The following is an 18,005-nucleotide window of genomic DNA, read 5'->3' as shown; positions in this document are numbered from 1 at the left end:
TTTTGGTTAGATAGTGTTGTGCGCGGCACAGTACATTCTATTGAAAATATACTATTTTCTTTGTAATAGAAAGTGTTGTGCACAGTACAGAATAATCATGGGATTTATTAAAAATTTCAATAACAAGAAATCAAGCAAATTCCATAGTTAAAAATAATTCCAAGTTAAAATAATAGACTGTTATATGCTGAAATCTTTCTAAATGGGGGACTATGCAAATCTTTCCTCAAAGAAATCATGATCTTGAAATCAGAATGACCCTAAATATCTAGTCAAAAAAAGTAAAACAATGTTCCTTTAAAAGGAACAAGTTTATATACATGTAACACAGCAACAATCAGCAACCACTGAATTAAAGGCTCCTGACATTGGACAGGAACATACAGAATGTGGCATGGTTAAACATGTTAGTGGGCGCCCAACCTTCCCCCTAGTCCTGGGACAGTGGTGTTTCTATTCTCAAAAAGTGTCTGTGTCATAGACCTTTGTTTGAAGTACCAATGTCAGAGATTTTATGTTATTATCATATGCATATCAAACTGACGTGTAACTGTGTGAGAATTCTGTAAAATACACAAGGATCATACAAAAATAACATTTCTGCCTATAAATGTTTTAGTGCTTATATCCTGTAATATTTCCTACATCATATCCAACATAAGGAAGTTATGTTCAATGAAGGTGTAGTTTTTTTCAGTCCTTATCAATATGTCACTGTGTGGTCGATAAAATAAAACTAGAGGCTCTTAAGAGCCCGTGTCGCTCACCTTGGTCTATGTGCATATTAAACAAAGGACACAGATGGATTCATGACAAAATTGTGTTTTGGTGATGGTGATGTGTTTGTAGATCTTACTTTACTGAACATTCTTACTTCTTGTAATTATCTCAATTTATAATGAACTTGGCCCATTAGTAACAGAAGAAAATATTTTGTTAAAATTTACAAAAATTTACAAAATTTTTAAAAATTGACTATAAAGGGCAATAACTCCTTAAGGGGTCCATGTTGACTTATTTGTGGATCATACTTTGCTGAACATTATTGCTGTTTACAGGTTATCTCTATCTATAATAATATTCAAGATAATAACCAAAAACAGCAAAATTTCTGTAAAAATTACCAATCCAGGGGCAGCAACCCAACAACTGGTTGTCAGATTCATCTGAAAATTTCAGGGCAGATAGATCTTGACTTGTAAAACAATTTAACCCAATGTCAGGTTTGCTCTAAATGCTTTGGTTTCGGAGTTGTAAGCCAAAATCTACATTTTACCCCTATGTTCTATTTTTAGCCATGGCGGCCATCTTGGTTGGTTGGCAGGGTCACGCCACACATTTTTTTAAACTAGATACCCAAATGATGATTGTGGCCAAGTTTGGTTTAATTTGGCCCAGTAGTTTCAGAAAAGAAGATTTTTGTAAAAGTTAATGAAGACGGACGACGGCGACGACGGACGCGTGACTCCAAGTGATGAGAAAAGCTCACTTGGCCCTTTGGGCCAGGTGAGCTAATAAAATGTTAATGAATCTTATTGATATATGTGATTAATGAATAGACTTGTGTCCAATGCTTGTGAAAGGACTATTTCTGTAACACCCCACCCCCCTCCCCCTCTTTACACAGATTCCATAAAAACAGTTTTTTCTTTTGTTAAAGATGACTCATATCATGAGGTTGGATAATCAGCAATGAGACATAAGACATAAATCTGTATTAGTGAGGCTCACATGAGATTGTTTATGTAGATCACCTATCAGAATGTAAAGATATAGTCAATTGATGCCAGGGTCACAATTTCTTTTTTGTCAGCGATAATGGATACTTAACTGGTTAAGCAGTCCCATGCAATAACCATGACTGAACAAATATTCATTTAAAAAGAGGGGGGACAATTAAGCTTACAATCTGTAACCTCCCAAAGGTAAATTAGGTATCTTCCATATCCTTATATTGAAAATAGCAGAACACAATAAATGTATTTTCAGTCAAGCAACAATCACTTTAAAATTGTGACGTCAAATGTTTTGAATTGTGATGTCAAGGTTTATGGGAACCTGTGTGATTTTACATATTGGTGGACATATTTGCATACACAGTGTAAATACGTCTATCTGTCTAAGATCTTTTATAAAATATGCTGATATCTTTTTATCAGGGGATATAACTCAGACAACCTAAATTTTATAAAGGAATGTGTAGTAAACTCCTCATTTTAATTTGTAATGTTCAAAAAAGCAATTCCAATTACTCTGGGTTTTTTTTTTATGTTTTACCTGAAAGCACAAACTATATTAAGAGCCATTTTCTTATATATTGTTTAGAAAAATACACCTTTTTTTGATAAATTATTAAAAGAAATGCAAGATACCAACTTCATTTTGTCAATTTAGATGCCCATCAACCTTAGCTCAGGAACATAATATATTGACATATATTATTCTCAGCTTAGCTTAAAAGAGTTGCTTCATATGGGCTGTTTTTTTTTACTTATATGGTAAAGCTTATAGTTAAAACAATACTGTAACTTAATTTAAAAAAATAGATTGGGCAACAGTGAACAATGTGTACACTGTTTTGGTTCCTATTATTTAAACAAAGGGCTATCCTTAGAATATTGAGATTACAAAGATTAAGAGAAAACTACAAAATAAACAAAGTAAATGTTTTTGTTATTTTACTGTCAAAACAGACAACTTTGTACACATATACATATATATTGAATTGAGTAAGCTTGACATGGTCTAATATATTCATGTATGTATGCTGTATAAGCCGTCTTTCATTAGGAATGCCTTATAAATGTGTTGGTAATTAAGATGTGCTATTCTTGTCTCAAATATGCATGAAAAATTATAACAAAATAACAATTCACTTCCTTGTGTTTTACTTACTGTTACACTGGAAGCCTTGTTTCCCAAAACCCCTGAAAAATAAATAAAACGTTTATTCATAAGCATTACTGTTCCGCGGATCCATCGGATTGTGCCGTCAAATTGTGCCATTAGCGAAATAACAACATAAAAATTCCATGGCAATCGTATTTCCATTTACTACAACAAAACGATTTAACTATCGGAAGTGAACTCACCATATAAAATCCGTGCAGTGACTACAGAATGTCGGCTGCTTAAAGAATCTAGCTACAAATTTGTGATTTTTAACCTCGTGCACATTTTTCTGTCGTAAAGCTCCTCTTCGATGAACACCTTTTCCTCCGCTTTTATTTTCTTCAGCCATTTTGACAGTGTGTAATCTGCCAGGCTGCGCTGAACTCAAGGCCGATAATTGAGTGTAATGTTAACAGGGCATGTGTCACACTGATGCCATAAAAGGAATGAAGCTCTTGATTGACAATTAACGCTATTTTTGATCGATTTGATAATATATATGTTATTACCTGATCAATGAATGGTCAATAAATTGTATTGATTGTGCATTTCATGCATAATTCTTATGTATGAAGAGAAATATTAAATACTATTTTTATGTGTATTGGGTATTTTCCGGTATGAAACTGCTCTGTTTGTCAACTTAATGTAATAAAACATTTTTTTTATCCTATCTGTCCACTTCTGTGGGGTGTAATCATAATACGGACAAATATTAATACATGCATGTTCCCCGTGTATGTCGTTTTCAATCGGTTACAAGATGCAGAGTAATCCATGTAACAATTGTTCATCTTTGAAAAAACAATGTCTTCTAACAACAATGTCATCAGCTCAACAATGTCATTGTCTAACAACAATATTAGAATACTTGCCGTTGGTGACATTGTTTGAACTTTCCACTAAGAACAATGTATTATACAATGTATTATTATAAAACAAAAGTCTAAGACGACATCACCATTAGAAGCTGAGACTACTATAGTAGTCTCAGTTTATAGTAGCCTCAGTTAAAAGAAAGAGGAATTAGGGAAAACGTCATGGCCTTAAAACTATTGAAAAAAACAAGACATTGTATACATATGATATAATAATTCTTATCCTTCTCACTATAAAAATCCTTGATTAAAGGTAACATGAACGTAAATGTGCATTTTACCGAAATTGCGCGAATTATTGTGAAATTTTGCAAGGCAACTATATAGAGCACGTGGAACTTCAAATGAATATAGGATTAACTTTTATAATTTCGGAGAAAAATTAGATGGATTAACCTGTGACATTTTTTGTCCTGTACTAAGTTGGAAACCTCTACTAGCCTATGTTTGTCAGGTAAATTTTTTATTTTTTTTTATTTTGGTTTATTTAAAGGCACTGGCTACGGTTACATGGAAATGTAACAATAATAAAAATATTATTGTTACATTGGAGACTAATTGCCGGAATGCAAAGTTGGGTGAGGAACCGATTAATTACAAATGTAACAATAATTACTGAGGCTACGGTTACATTACGTTATTGTTACATGAAAAACAGCAATGTACGCTAGTTTGATTAAACTTAAATCTTCTGTAGTTGTATTGCTTCATTCTTTCATATGTACTAAACAATACTTGTAATTTAATACTGATAAATAATAAAATATTATTATTCAACAAATGTTTTACTAGGTATTAATGGTTTTGATGTTCTTAAAAATACTACTCAAGATTAGGAGTGCAGTGGCGGATCCAGAACTTTCCTAAGGGAGGCCCGCTGACTGACCTAAGAGGGGGCCCGCTCCAGTCATGCTTCAATGATTCCCTATATAATCAACCAACTTTTTCCCACGAAAGGGGGGACCCGGGCCCCCAGGTCCCCCTGGATCCGCCTATGGAGTGTGACTGTCAAAGGCGTAAAATATTGTTCAATGGTTTCACTTTTTTAAAGTATTTAACTGCACACCTACTCTTATTACTGTCATTATACTTTGGACCAATTTTGTTTATGGTGAAAAAAATAAAACTTGGGATGCGTTTTAAACGAAACTGAAACAATATCAAGACATACATTTCATACAGCTTTATAACTTGACGCAAATTGATAATCAAAAGCAAAGTTTGCTAACTGTAACTTAAATACTAACTTAAATTCTGTATGTACACGTATCCGTGAAGGATGTAATTTCGTTCATCAAAAATGCGTCGGACTTTAAAACAACTTACTGGATTTGTAGAAATTGTTATTGTAAATAAAAAATTACAGTAAATAAATTGTATGTTATAAATGTATGTAATAAATGTCCTCAACTTTTTTTTTTAGTACATATTACTAGTCTCATCGTACATTGCTTTTTTTTCATGTAACAATAACGCAATGTAACCGTAGCCTCAATAATTATTGTTACATTCGTAATTAAACAGGTCCTTACCCAACCATGCATTCCGGCATTTAGTCTCCAATGTAACAACAATATTTTTATTATTGTTACATTTCCATGTAACCGTAGCCAGTGCCTATTTAAATATGTTTCGGAGTTTAGTGTGACCAGAGACATATAATACATGTATTATATGTCTCTGTATTATATGTCTCTGGTGTGACGTCCATTTTTGTTGAACTAGTATACATCTTTTAAGGGACCAACTGAAGCTCGACTCTGGGTTCGTGATTTTCTCGGATATTTTTGAAGATCCATATGTAAGTGTCCTTCGCCTATTTTCTGCTCTTTGTCCGGGTTTTGTCTCTTTGACACACTCCCCGTTTCCATTCTCAATTTTACAAATGTAAACGAGATACATAAAATTGAGAATGGAAATGGGGAATGTGTCAAAGAGACAACAACCCGACCAAATAAAAAACAACAGCAGAGGGTCACCAACAGGTCTTCAATGTAGCGAGAAATTTCCGCACCCGGAGGCGTCCTTCAGCTGGCCCATAAACAAATATATATTACTAGTCCAGTGATAATCGGAACGCCATACTAATTTCCAAATTGTACACAAGAAACTAAAATTAAAATAATGCAAGACTAACAAAGGCCAGAGGCTCCTGACTTGGGACAGGCGCAAAAATGCGGCGGAGATACATGCATGTATAAATAGTGCAAAAATATGGAATAATTTGCCATGTTTATTAACACGAATTTAATAAACATTAACTTACCCCACGAATTTCATCAACATTGATATGTTGTTGTCACTTAAATTTTCGTTTTATTGAAAATTATAGGGAGTTATCAAATTTATTTCTGTTGTATAAATCGTCCTATAGTGTCTGCATTTAACATAAGTCGAAAGTTTAAACTTCACGATTTGGAGATTTTTCCATGCTGTACAGAAGATTTATCTTTTCATATTCAACAAACTAATTTGGTTAGATCATTATTATTGAAATTTTAATAACAATAACATATAATTTTAAACTTTGAAGAAAATTCGTATGGCAGAATATCGAGAGAAATATCAATAAACAGCAAACATTGCTGCACATTTTACGAAATTTACGTGTATTATATAATTTTTACTTCTATTTACCAGACATTTAATTTGTTACATGTATATCTATGAAAGTGTTAAAGTTACATATATATAACTCATTGAGTTCACTCATTTTTACGTACCAGTTACCAAAGCGGTTTTAGGTCTAGACTTTCAAATATATTTCCAGTTTTCGACAATCATTCCTTTAATAGTCTCATTACCTTGCTTATCAGTAGGATGATGAAAAATGTTTATTTTCAAATTATAAAGCTCTTCCCAAATTCTGACTTTGGGGTAGAAATATGGTCACCTGAGTTTCTAACTCCCGACAAAAAAACTCCCCGATTTGCTGTGCGATATGTTTTGAGACGCGGAGAGATGACACCTTGTATGGTACGATACAAAGACAGCAAATGTTGGCTTCTTTGCAATCGTTCAGAAGACTACGCGACCGTAGACAATTATTTATTTTATGTCGATATAATAACATTTTATGTTCTTATGTGGTGTTGTTATACCATTGTTACAATGTGTGTTGGGTTTTTTTTTTTTATCGGTGAGGGGAGGGGGTTAGCTCTCCCGCACAATTCTATACATTCCTGTCCCAAGACTGAAGTCTTGAATTTTATATTGGCTTTCATTGGGTGGTTTGTTGTCTGCTGGATCTGATTTGTTTGTTTTGTCATAAATTAGCTCTGTAGGTTGCCGTTTAAAATTTTTATCATTTTGTCATTGCGGTGCCTTGAACTCGCACTTCAAATAATCCCTACAAGCACTTGAAATAACCCCTACAAGCACTTGACATAAACCTTTCACGAACATGACAAAAACCCTGCACACACTTGAGCAAAAGTCCTCTCGCACTTACTTGACAAAAAAATTACCCTCGATGTACATAATTCCTACATGTACTTGACAAAAATTGTTATATTGGGGAGAAACTTATTATGATTTAAAATCTGCAACTCATTGGCCAAGTTAACGTTAAATGTTTCGTCATTAGGTCCGTTTCTCAGATACTTTATGTTAGCCTTTTTAATTTGTAAGGTATACGTCATGTCTGTTTGGAAAAAGTGTTGTCATCTGTTCTTAGCCATGCAACTATTTTTTTATTCCATCAAAGTTGAATATTTGCTTGTAGGGATTATATTAAGTGCGTTTAGGGATTGTGTCAAGAGCGTTTAGGGATTATGTTAAGTGCGTGTAAGGTTTTTGTCAATTGCGTGAAGGTTTTATGTCATGCACGTGTAAGTTTTATTTTCAAGTATGTATAGCCTATATTGATTATGCCAAGTGTGTGAATGGATAACGTTTTTTTTGTCAACCGTATATAGGGATTATGCAAAGTGCGTGAAAGAATAAGTTTTTTTGGCAACTGTATATAAGGATTATGCCAAGTGTGTGAATGAATAAGTTTTTTTTGTCAACTGTATATATATATAGGGATAATGCCAAGTTCGTGAATGGATAAGGTTTTTTGTTAACTGTATATAGGGATTATGCCAAGTGCGTGAATGGATAAGGTTTAAGTTAACTGTATATAAGGATTATACCAAGTGTGAATGAATAAGTTTTTTGTCAACTGTATATAGGGATTATGCAAAGTGCGTGCATGGATAAGGTTTTAGTTAACTGTATATAAGGATTATGCCAAGTGTGTGAATGAATAATTTTTTTTGTCAACTGTATATAGGGATTATGCCAAGTGCGTGAATGGATAAGGTTTTTTGTTAACTGTATAAAGGGATTATGCCAAGTGCGTGCATGGATAAGGTTTTAGTTAACTGTTTATAAGGATTATGCCAAGTGTGTGAATGAATAAGTTTTTTTGTCAACTGTATATAGGGATTATGCCAAGTGTGTGAATGGATAAGTTTTTTTGTTAACTGTATATAACGATTATGCCAAGTGCGTGAATGGATAAGTTTATTTGTTAACTGTATAGAGATTATGCCAAGTGCGTGAATGGATAGGTTTTTTTGTTAACTGTATATACCGATTATGCCAAGTGCGTGAATGGATAAGTTTATTTGTTAACTGTATAGAGATTATGCCAAGTGCGTGAATGGATAGGTTTTTTGTTAACTGTATATAACGATTATGCCAAGTGCGTGAATGGATAAGTTTATTTGTTAACTGTATAGAGATTATGCCAAGTGCGTGAATGGATAGGTTTTTTGTTAACTGTATATAACGATTATGCCAAGTGCGTGAATGGATAAGGTTTTTTGTTAACTGTATATAGGGATTATGGCAAGTGCGTGAATGGATAAGGTTTTTTGTTAACTGTATTTAAGGATTATGCCAAGTGTGTGAATGAATAAGTTTTTTTGTCAACTGTATATAGGGATTATGCCAAGTGTGTGAATGGATAAGGTTTTTTGTTAACTGTATATAACGATTATGCCAAGTGCGTGAATGGATGAGTTTTTTTGTCAACTGTATTATATATAGGGATTATGTCAAGTATGGTAGGGTTGGGTTTTTTTAAAGTGCGTTTACATATTATGTCAAAAAGATCAAGTTAAGATTTCTAGCAACAACCATAGTTGTAGTGATGTAATATCTGTAATGTCAAACTATAGAGTTGTAAACAGAGTTCGTAATGTGCATAGAGTGCGACACTCTCTCTACAGGAGACATGGGATTTAACGTCCTGATTTTGAACTCGCATGGCTGCCTTTTTACACATTCCGCATGCACATCTAAACGGACTTTCCACGTTGGCAAGGATTTTAATCGGCCGTTTTGTAGGAAGATCAAAAGTGACCATACTTCGCCGATACTTCAGTCACCTTTCAGATAAATAAATATATGGTTACCTATGTTAATTATGAAAACCTAACGTTGAACAATGAATATCAAGTCAAGGACGGATGAACCCTGCCATACGGACATACTTTACAATCATGCCATACACCAGGAATAGTTGATTTTCTACTTATAGTTATATATCAGAAAGGTGAAATATGTAACGTTGACCACTGAATCATGAAAATGAGGTCAAAATAAGACCACGGTCAGGTGAACGGAAACAAATCATAACTGAAAACTCAATTGACAAATGTGTTTTAAGCAGATGCTGAACCATGAACCTGAGGTTAAGGACTATAGTCGAATGCCTGATAGAAACTTTAGAACATAAGGCATGCAAAGACGTCTTCTAACACATGACATATAAAGCTTCATACACTTTTTTGTAAAGCGCTAATGCCTCCTCGGCCGTATTTTCATCTCTATGTCTCGCTTTGTTCGACTTTCGTTTTCGACAAAAGCGCAAGACAACAAGACACTTTTTGTTATACTTCACCGAAAGTTTGACCAACACGAACCCCACTAACAATTGGGAGTGAACTTAGGTGATCCGGAGGATAAGCTGTTACTGCTCCACTTCCCTATGAGTCTCTACCCCGTCAAAGAAATCATGGTTGGAAATGCAAGCATTGGCATACCGTACGAACTTGTAGATATGTACTCTATATACTGGCAGTGTTGAAAGTTCATGATAGAGTGACATTATCTCTTATCGAACGGATTATAGCTCTCAACTGACACGGGTTGTCTATTACTAGACATAAGTAAGTGTTTCTGTGGTAACTTACAAGCCTGCCTCATAAGAAAGAAGGAACGAGGAACATAGTTAAAATGTCGATGATCTGTTTGTTGCAAAAAACCTTCAAACATACCAATTCCAAGTGTATTGTCAACATATAATTGTATGGAAGTAAAGGTTTAAGAAAATGTCGAAACAATACGAGTCCATAGCTACATTGCATTAGTACACAACTCATAACACCTATTTAACAACTAATTGTGCTTCTGCAAGTTGAAAGCATAATGCAAGTTGGAAATATAATGTGTTCAAATATATCGTCCATTAAACAATACTTATTATTGAACTTGAATGTTGAATGTGATTTGAAGGTTTAACTACAAGAAGAGGAAGATGGAGAAAAAGTGCTTTATTTCCATAAAATGGGCTCAGAAAGGAGCATAATATAATATCATTATAATATTATTCTTTTACAAATATAATAAACAATACAGTATACATAGTTACAAACACAAATAGTAAGAAACAACAGTTTTCATATATATCAGTATACTAGTATATATATAGGAGTATAAATACAACCTTTGTCTCAGGCATGGTGCGTGCATATTAACTTTTGAAATGTGTATCGGGCCATTAATGATATGATAAGATATTGTAAGAAGTTGCACATAGCTAGTATGTCTTCCTCGTGCCTGGTGCAGAGAAGTCAGTACTATTTAAAGTGACACAACTGCAAGAGGCACCAAGGGACAATGCTAATTGACATGCCAAAGTGCACATATTACGAAAAAGATAAAATATTACCAGTTTAATCAAAAATATCACAAACAGAAAGGTAATAGAACTTATACGATGTGTACTGTACCCCACCATGCCAACCTCATGCCTAGTGCAAAAAGCCTGATTTAAATATTTATCTTTCAAGTTATATTTTGTAACTAACTCACAGACAGATACCAAGATATCAAGATTCTCTACATTAAGAAGCCATATCAGTTTTTGGCTAGGAATACTACAAGTATCACACAAACTTAACTTACTTAATTCCAAACACTATATATTCCATATTGTACCATAAATACATATCTTTTAGCCTAGAATGAAGAATACTCGTGCAAAGATTAGATAACTCAATGTTTTTCCTATACTATTGTCTTTTGCAACAAACCATTTTTAAAATTGAGAATGGAAATGGGGAATGTGCCAAAGAGACAACAACCCGACCATAGAAAAAAACCAACAGCAGAAGGTCACCAACAGGTCTTCAATGTATCGAGAAATTCCCGCACCCGGAGGCGTCCTTCAACTGACCTCTAAACAAATATATACTAGTTCAGTGATAATGAACGCCATACTTATTTCCAAATTGTACACAAGAAACTAAAATTAAAATAATACAAGACTAACAAAGGCAAGAGGCTCCTGACTTGGGACAGGCGCAAAAATGCGGCGGGGTTAAACATGTTTGTGAGATCTCAACCCTTCCCCTATACCTCTAGCCAATGTAGAAAAGTAAACGCATAACAATACGCACATTAAAATTCAGTTCAAGAGAAATCCGAGTCTGATGTCAGAAGATGTAACCAAAGAAAATAAACAAAATGACAATAATACATAAATAACAACAGACTACTAGCAGTTAACTGACATGTCAGCTCCAGACTTCAATTAAACTGACTGAAAGATTATGATTTCATCATATGAACATCAGGCACAATCCTTCCCGTTCGGGGTTTAGTATCATACCATTATAACATATATGAGAAGAACATAACCCGTGTCATGCCAACAACTGGTTTTTTAATAAATGTGTTTAGTTCCGATGCAAAGACCCTATAAGTGAATCAATATTAACGCCAAAATATGCAATCTTTAATGACCTGACAACAGTATCGTAACTATATCCCTTCTTAATAAGTCTAGTCAAAGGTTTTGTTAGTTTTTGAGGTGAATACTGACACCTTTGTGCTTTATAAAGAATATTTTCATAAAAAAAATGGATGTGAAATACCTGAACGTATAAGAAGTCTGCATGTTGAGCTATATTTACGAATGATGTCCTTATACCGATGATAAAATTTAGTAAATGTTTTGACTAGTTTGTGATATCGAAAACCCTGGTGTAATGATTGTTCAGTAATACATAAATTTCTCTCGTTAAAATCTAAAACATTTTTACATACACGAGCGAATCGTACAAGTTGAGATATATAAACTTCGTAAGATGGTGACAAGGGAACGTCACCATCTAAAAATGGATAACTAACGATAGGAAACGAAAAATCATCTCTTTTATCATAAATGTTAGTATTCAGCTTTCCGTTAGTGATATAGATATCAAGATCGAGGAAAGGGCAGTGGTCATTGTTAGTATTAGCTTCATTTGTTTGTTTATTTCTAGTATTCACATCTTGTAATTTATCTATTGATGAAACCTGCAAACAAATTACTAGTATCCCGTTTTTTAGTACTTTCGTATTTACTTTTTGAACGTTGTCTATGATTAATGTATAAGAAGCAACAGCAACAAAAAAAAAAGCGCTGTATTAAGTAAGCTAAAAACAAAACCTTAGGCTGGAATGCCGGAAAAAATATCTGGTTAAATATTCAGCTACAGCTACAGGAACTATAACTTATATATAGCAATCCTTGCACATGTCAATGGAGTCAAATGGTCTGGTATATCTTGTTGCTCTAGAAATAGAATTAAGGTCAATTTAGTTATTGTAAAATAGAATAAGTTACAATCGGAATGAGAATGGAAATAGCGAATGAGTCAACGAGACATCAGCAAAAGAGCAGAAAACAACCCAATGTCACCAATATCACGGTCTTCGACGTAGAGAGAAAATTCCAAATCCGGAGGCCTGCTTCATCTGACCCTTAAACAATAACGTTTACTAACTAGTTCTGAAGAATAGACGCCACATTAAACTTCGAAATACGGTTCTAAAATTTAATTTTAATCTGCTGTACATCAGTTACAAAGCATCTACTGACACAGTTTCTGACTCGTTCTGATATACTGTTCATACATGTGTTTGTAACTTTGTACAACTATCGAAATTAAGAATAAAAGAATTGTTGATAAATTCAACACACAATAGCTTTACCCCATGTCCAAAGTCCTTTGCTTGTTTACATGTGGTGCTGCAAGGATATCTTTGGAAGTACTTGTTACACTATCATGTTGTTGTCAGTATTGTTGTTTCTTTAGCTAGCTACCCAACACCTCCCTTTATCTTTATAAGACAAGCTCAGCTTCATCTGAAAATTGCTGAAACCTTTTAGTATTTTGTTTTCGAGATGCATTGGAAATAAAAGCTTTAGCTACTTCGGTTTGAATAAAGTAAATTTTCCTATTTCTAGCCACATCGAAGAGAAACTTAGAAACTTGAGGTTAAATGAATGAATTATACGACTTTCTTTTGATATGACCGCTTTGTTGTCCTCTATTTTTAGAGCATGTTGAGTCTCGCTTCTTTTCTCTTTTGTTCTAGGGATGTTCATTATAGGGTTTGGAGCATCGTACTGACACTTGTGTTATGATGTTTGTTTCTCAAGACCTTCTCAAGTTGGTCAGTCTCTGGATCCCATACTGGACAGGCGTATTTTACAATTGGTCGTATTGTTTTGTATGAATTCTCCTTTTCCATTTGCCATGTTACAGATGTTGCTTACATGGTCATTCCATCCGAGTTCTGTTGTAAATCGGGTGCAGCCTAGATGTTTTGCACAACTGACTGATTCAAGAATGCAGTGGCGGATCCAGAACTTTTCCTAAAGGGGGGAGGGCGCTGACTGACCTAAAAGGGGGGGGGGGTGCCGCTGACTGACCTAAAAGGGGGGGGGGGGGTGGGCTCCAGTCATGCTTCAATGATTCCGCCCTATATAATCAACCAAATTTTTCCCACGAAAGGGGGGCGGGAGGCGGCCCCCCCTGGCCCCCTGGATCCGCCTATGGAATGTGTATTGTTTTTTTTCTGCTGATGGTGAGCACATTGCATTGGATGGATGGACATTTTCATTTCGTTCCCAAATCCCAAGTTTGTCTCAGATCTTTTAGTAATCATATGGATCTTTGTCTGAAGATATTGTGATGTAGGCTATTGTATCATTTTTAAATAATCAGACAGTAGATTTAATCCAATCTGCCATGTCGTTGATGTAAAACAGAAATAATGTATGCACAAGTACAGAACCTTTGGGTACTCCCGACTCTGTAAATCAGAAATAATGTATGCACAAGTACAGAACCTTTGGGTACTCCCGACTCGGCAACAGAAATAATGTATGCACAAGTACAGAACCTTTGGGTACTTCCGACTCGGCAACAGAAATAATGTATGCACAAGTACAGAACCTTTGGGTACTCCTGACTCGGCAACAGAAATAATGTATGCACAAGTACAGAACCTTTGGGTATTCTTGACTCGGCAACAGAAATAATGTATGCACAAGTACAGAACCTTTGGGTACTACTCTGCAACAATATGAGATGAGCTTTCTCCATCCACAGGCTCAGCTACTGCTCGAGTGATGAAGCAAAAAGCTAGCAATACACTTACTGACTTGTTCTTGGATACCACAGAGGAGACTACGACTAACCTTATCAAAAGCTTTCGAAAAATCCATTAATACGAGTAGATCTGTTTGCTTTCTGCTCTCCTGTTGTTGGTGATATCGTCCACAAATGCAATTAACTGGATTTCACATGATCTTTTATCACAAAAACCGTGTTGCAACGTGGATATAGAGGACTGTAGATATCTGCATGTTTCATAATGTCATGTGTTCCTTGAGCATATGAATGATATTGGTAGATAGTTCTCTGCCTTGTATCTTTAACCTTTACTGAAAATTGGACTTGCATGGACATTCCTCTCGTTAAATGGTACTCCCCCTGTTATAAATGATGTTGTAAAGAAGACAGTAAGAATCGAACCATAGCTGTTGTGATTCAAAATCTGTTATGTCCATCTATATTGGAAAGAAACTGTTGTATTTGTGTTTATTCTGCTATTTCAAGCTATATTGGTAAGTACTGGAACAACATTAACTGTGGTGATTTAAAATCTGCTATGTCCATCTATATTGGAAATTAACTGCAACAATCTTGGCTGTTTTGATATATCATGAACCATAGCTGCAGTGATGTAAAATTTGTTATTCAACCTACATTGTAAAGTAACCGAAACAACCTTAGCTGTATTGAGGTTGCACATCATTCAAATACCAAGCGTACTCGGTGCAGCAAATTTCCTTGGTGCACTGCATTTAGAATGAAATTCAAAACAGTGTGGCTGTGGCCATTGATTAACACATTAAATTCGGGGCGTAACATTGTGTCACGCTTTTTTAGGTAGTATAGCTAATAACCTTAGCTGTAGTGATGCAAGATGGGCTATGTAAAACTATATTTGGAAGTAACTGTAACTACCTTTATAGATGTTATGATGTTACATTCAGAGGAGGATCTAGGGGGAATTGGGATGGTGGAGCTTCACATATGATAAATGAATAGACTTTTCGCAAGTTTCACTTCAAACTTTGGCTTGACAGGGCCACCCAGCTTTATCAAAATTCTGGATCTGCACCTGGAATCTACTTTATTAGGAGGAAACTGTTAAAACCTTAGCTATGGTGCTGAATATGTAAAATTGAGAATGGAAATGAGGAATGTGTCAAAGAGATAACAACCCGACCAAAGAGTAGACAACAGCCGTAGGCCACCAATTGTTTTTCACAGAGGTGATCTTCAGCTGGCCCCTATAAAAAATATATACTACCGGTAGTTCATGTGTCTTGTTACATCAAATGACAGCCACCAAATGTATTTAAACAGAACAGTATTGGGTCAAAATTACCAATTGGACTTACAATTTTAATTTCAATTAACTTCTTGATTTTTTTCAAATTAGAATTTACAACTGTATTTGGGTAAATGTTAATCTTCTAAGTAAATAGCAATTTCCATGTTTTCCAGTATGCATAACACTGTTTTTTATTACAAACTCTTTATTTGAATGATAGATGTAAACAGTATATGAGTGATGATGGCATTTGTAGATGAACCAATGAGATATTTATATACATATTACAAATAAACTATAATGCTGTAAAAATAGTACAAAAAAATCAAAACTATATCTGCATAATATAAAATTATCACACTTCTAAATTTTTATGGCAGTTTAATCCACTAAAGATTTCAATTATACAAAATTTCAACCATGAAGTTTTGTGTACATCCCTCTTCTGTCAAAAAGTTTCATAACTAAACACTAAATGTTTCTACAGAAATCTAAAATTTAGAACTTCACAAACCAAGAAAATACTTTTTAACTTTAAATTTATACTTTTGTTATAGTACATTTTGTTGTCATTTTTTTAATGTAAACAAATAAAAATAACACTACTGATCCTGGTAGCTTACATCATCACATGTATTATATATGTTCCAGACCGTATGAGTATTTGGACCGTACGCGTACGGTCTGGACCGTATGCGTACATTTTCAAAATACGCATACGGTCGGACCGTACGCGTACGGTCTGACTAATATTAAGAAGTTGGTCACGTTTATCAGATACAAATGTATATAACAGATCAACATAACTTATATCTCAAATTAATGTAAAAATTACGATAGTAATTGAAATAAAAAAAAAATATATATTATAACTATTTAAAAATCACGTTTATTCAATCTGTTAATCTCCTGTATTTAGCATGTCAGTAATTCATAAATTGAAGCCAAGTATGCTCATTGGAATTGAAGTTATCGGAAGTAAACTTAGAGTGGGAGGACAATCGTTTTAGAATATTTAGGAACTTTACAAAAAAAAAAGAAATGCAAAGGAACGTGCATGAACAAATTACGTTACTATAAAAAAAAAAATATGACGTTCTTTGTGGAAGTCAGTGTCACCTTGAGTACCAAAATAGGATTCACGGATATACAAATAAACACACATTTAATTTCAATTGTTCGCTTAATCATTTTATCCATATACATGTAATAATAACAATTTGTATAACTAAAAATAAAGATTTTGATAAATGTTTGTTTAAATTAAACCCATATGATCCCAAAACATCAGCTGGACCGTACGCGTATACTCATACGGTCCGACCGTACGCGTATGGTCGGACCGTACGAGTATACGTATACGGTCCGGACCGTACGCGTACGGTCCAAATACTCATATGGTCTGGAACATATATATAAACAAGAATGTGTCCCAAGTACACGGATGCCCCACTCGCACTATCATTTTCTATGTTCAGTGGACCGTGAAATCGGGGTCAAAACTTTAATTTGGAATTAAAATTAGAAAGATCATATCATAGGGAACATGTGTACTAAGTTTCAAGTTGATTAGACTTCAACTTCTTCAAAAACTACCTTGACCAAAAACTCTAACCTGAAGCGAATGGACGCACAGACGGACGGACAGACGCACAAACGGACGCACAGACGAACGGAGGCACATACCAGAAAACATAATGCCCCTCTACTATCGTAGGTTGGGCATAAAAAGTATACATAAGTGAAATATGAAATATCCAATACCAAACATATCCATAAATAAATCATTTAAAAATCATGTTTACATTATTAATTAATTATTCATTTCAAAGGATGTTTAGTTACACAATTAAATTGCATGTTGCATGTATATTTTTTTAATTGTTCATATAACTTTTAAATCTATACCAATTTGAGAGGTATGGCAAATGGATATTCTATCTTTAAAAAAAATATTAATATCCCTTTCTGTATTGAATCTCTTTAAATAATAATTCTCCATGAATTTTTATTGTTCTATTTTAATTAAAAAAGTTATTGAGAAAATCAGTGTGTTTTCACATGCAGCAACAACCCAGATGCTGACATGATTCAATGGAGATTTTTCTGTTTCATAATTGATTATTTAAAGTTAGGATGATAAATTCTTTAATCTTAGGATCATACAAATATCTAAACCATAAATGAATACTTAAAATGTCCTAATACATTGTATTGCTGTGGATAATATATAAATCTTAAAATGTGATCAAAACTTCCCACTGTACAATCAGTGCATAATAC

General features: G+C 34.2%; 2 protein-coding genes across 3 annotated transcripts in view; one reads left to right on the top strand and one right to left on the bottom strand.

Annotated features, from left to right (window-relative positions):
* LOC139489517 (calcium-dependent protein kinase C-like) overlaps positions 1 to 3,323 on the bottom strand; it is a 92,827-nt gene extending 89,504 nt beyond the window's left edge. Inside the window, exons 1-2 of one of the 2 annotated variants that reach the window (XM_071276004.1) lie at positions 3,093 to 3,323; positions 2,896 to 2,927 (exon numbers count right to left, since the gene is read on the bottom strand). In XM_071276004.1, coding sequence (XP_071132105.1) covers positions 2,896 to 2,927; positions 3,093 to 3,241 — 181 coding nt within the window. In that variant the 5' untranslated portion in view covers positions 3,242 to 3,323. The remainder of the gene's footprint in view (positions 1 to 2,895; positions 2,928 to 3,092) is intronic. The other variant, XM_071276003.1, reaches the window with a different exon arrangement.
* Positions 1 to 18,005, top strand: part of LOC139489518 (uncharacterized) — a 50,691-nt gene that overhangs the window by 4,307 nt on the left and 28,379 nt on the right. The gene's annotated exons all lie outside the window — the stretch shown is intronic.

This window comes from Mytilus edulis, chromosome 9 (genome assembly GCF_963676685.1).
Source record: "Mytilus edulis chromosome 9, xbMytEdul2.2, whole genome shotgun sequence".
In the NCBI taxonomy this organism is placed as follows: Eukaryota; Metazoa; Mollusca; class Bivalvia; order Mytilida; family Mytilidae; genus Mytilus; species Mytilus edulis.
The sequence above is the reverse complement of the archived record's forward strand: the minus strand, read 5'-3'. Positions and strand labels throughout refer to the sequence as shown.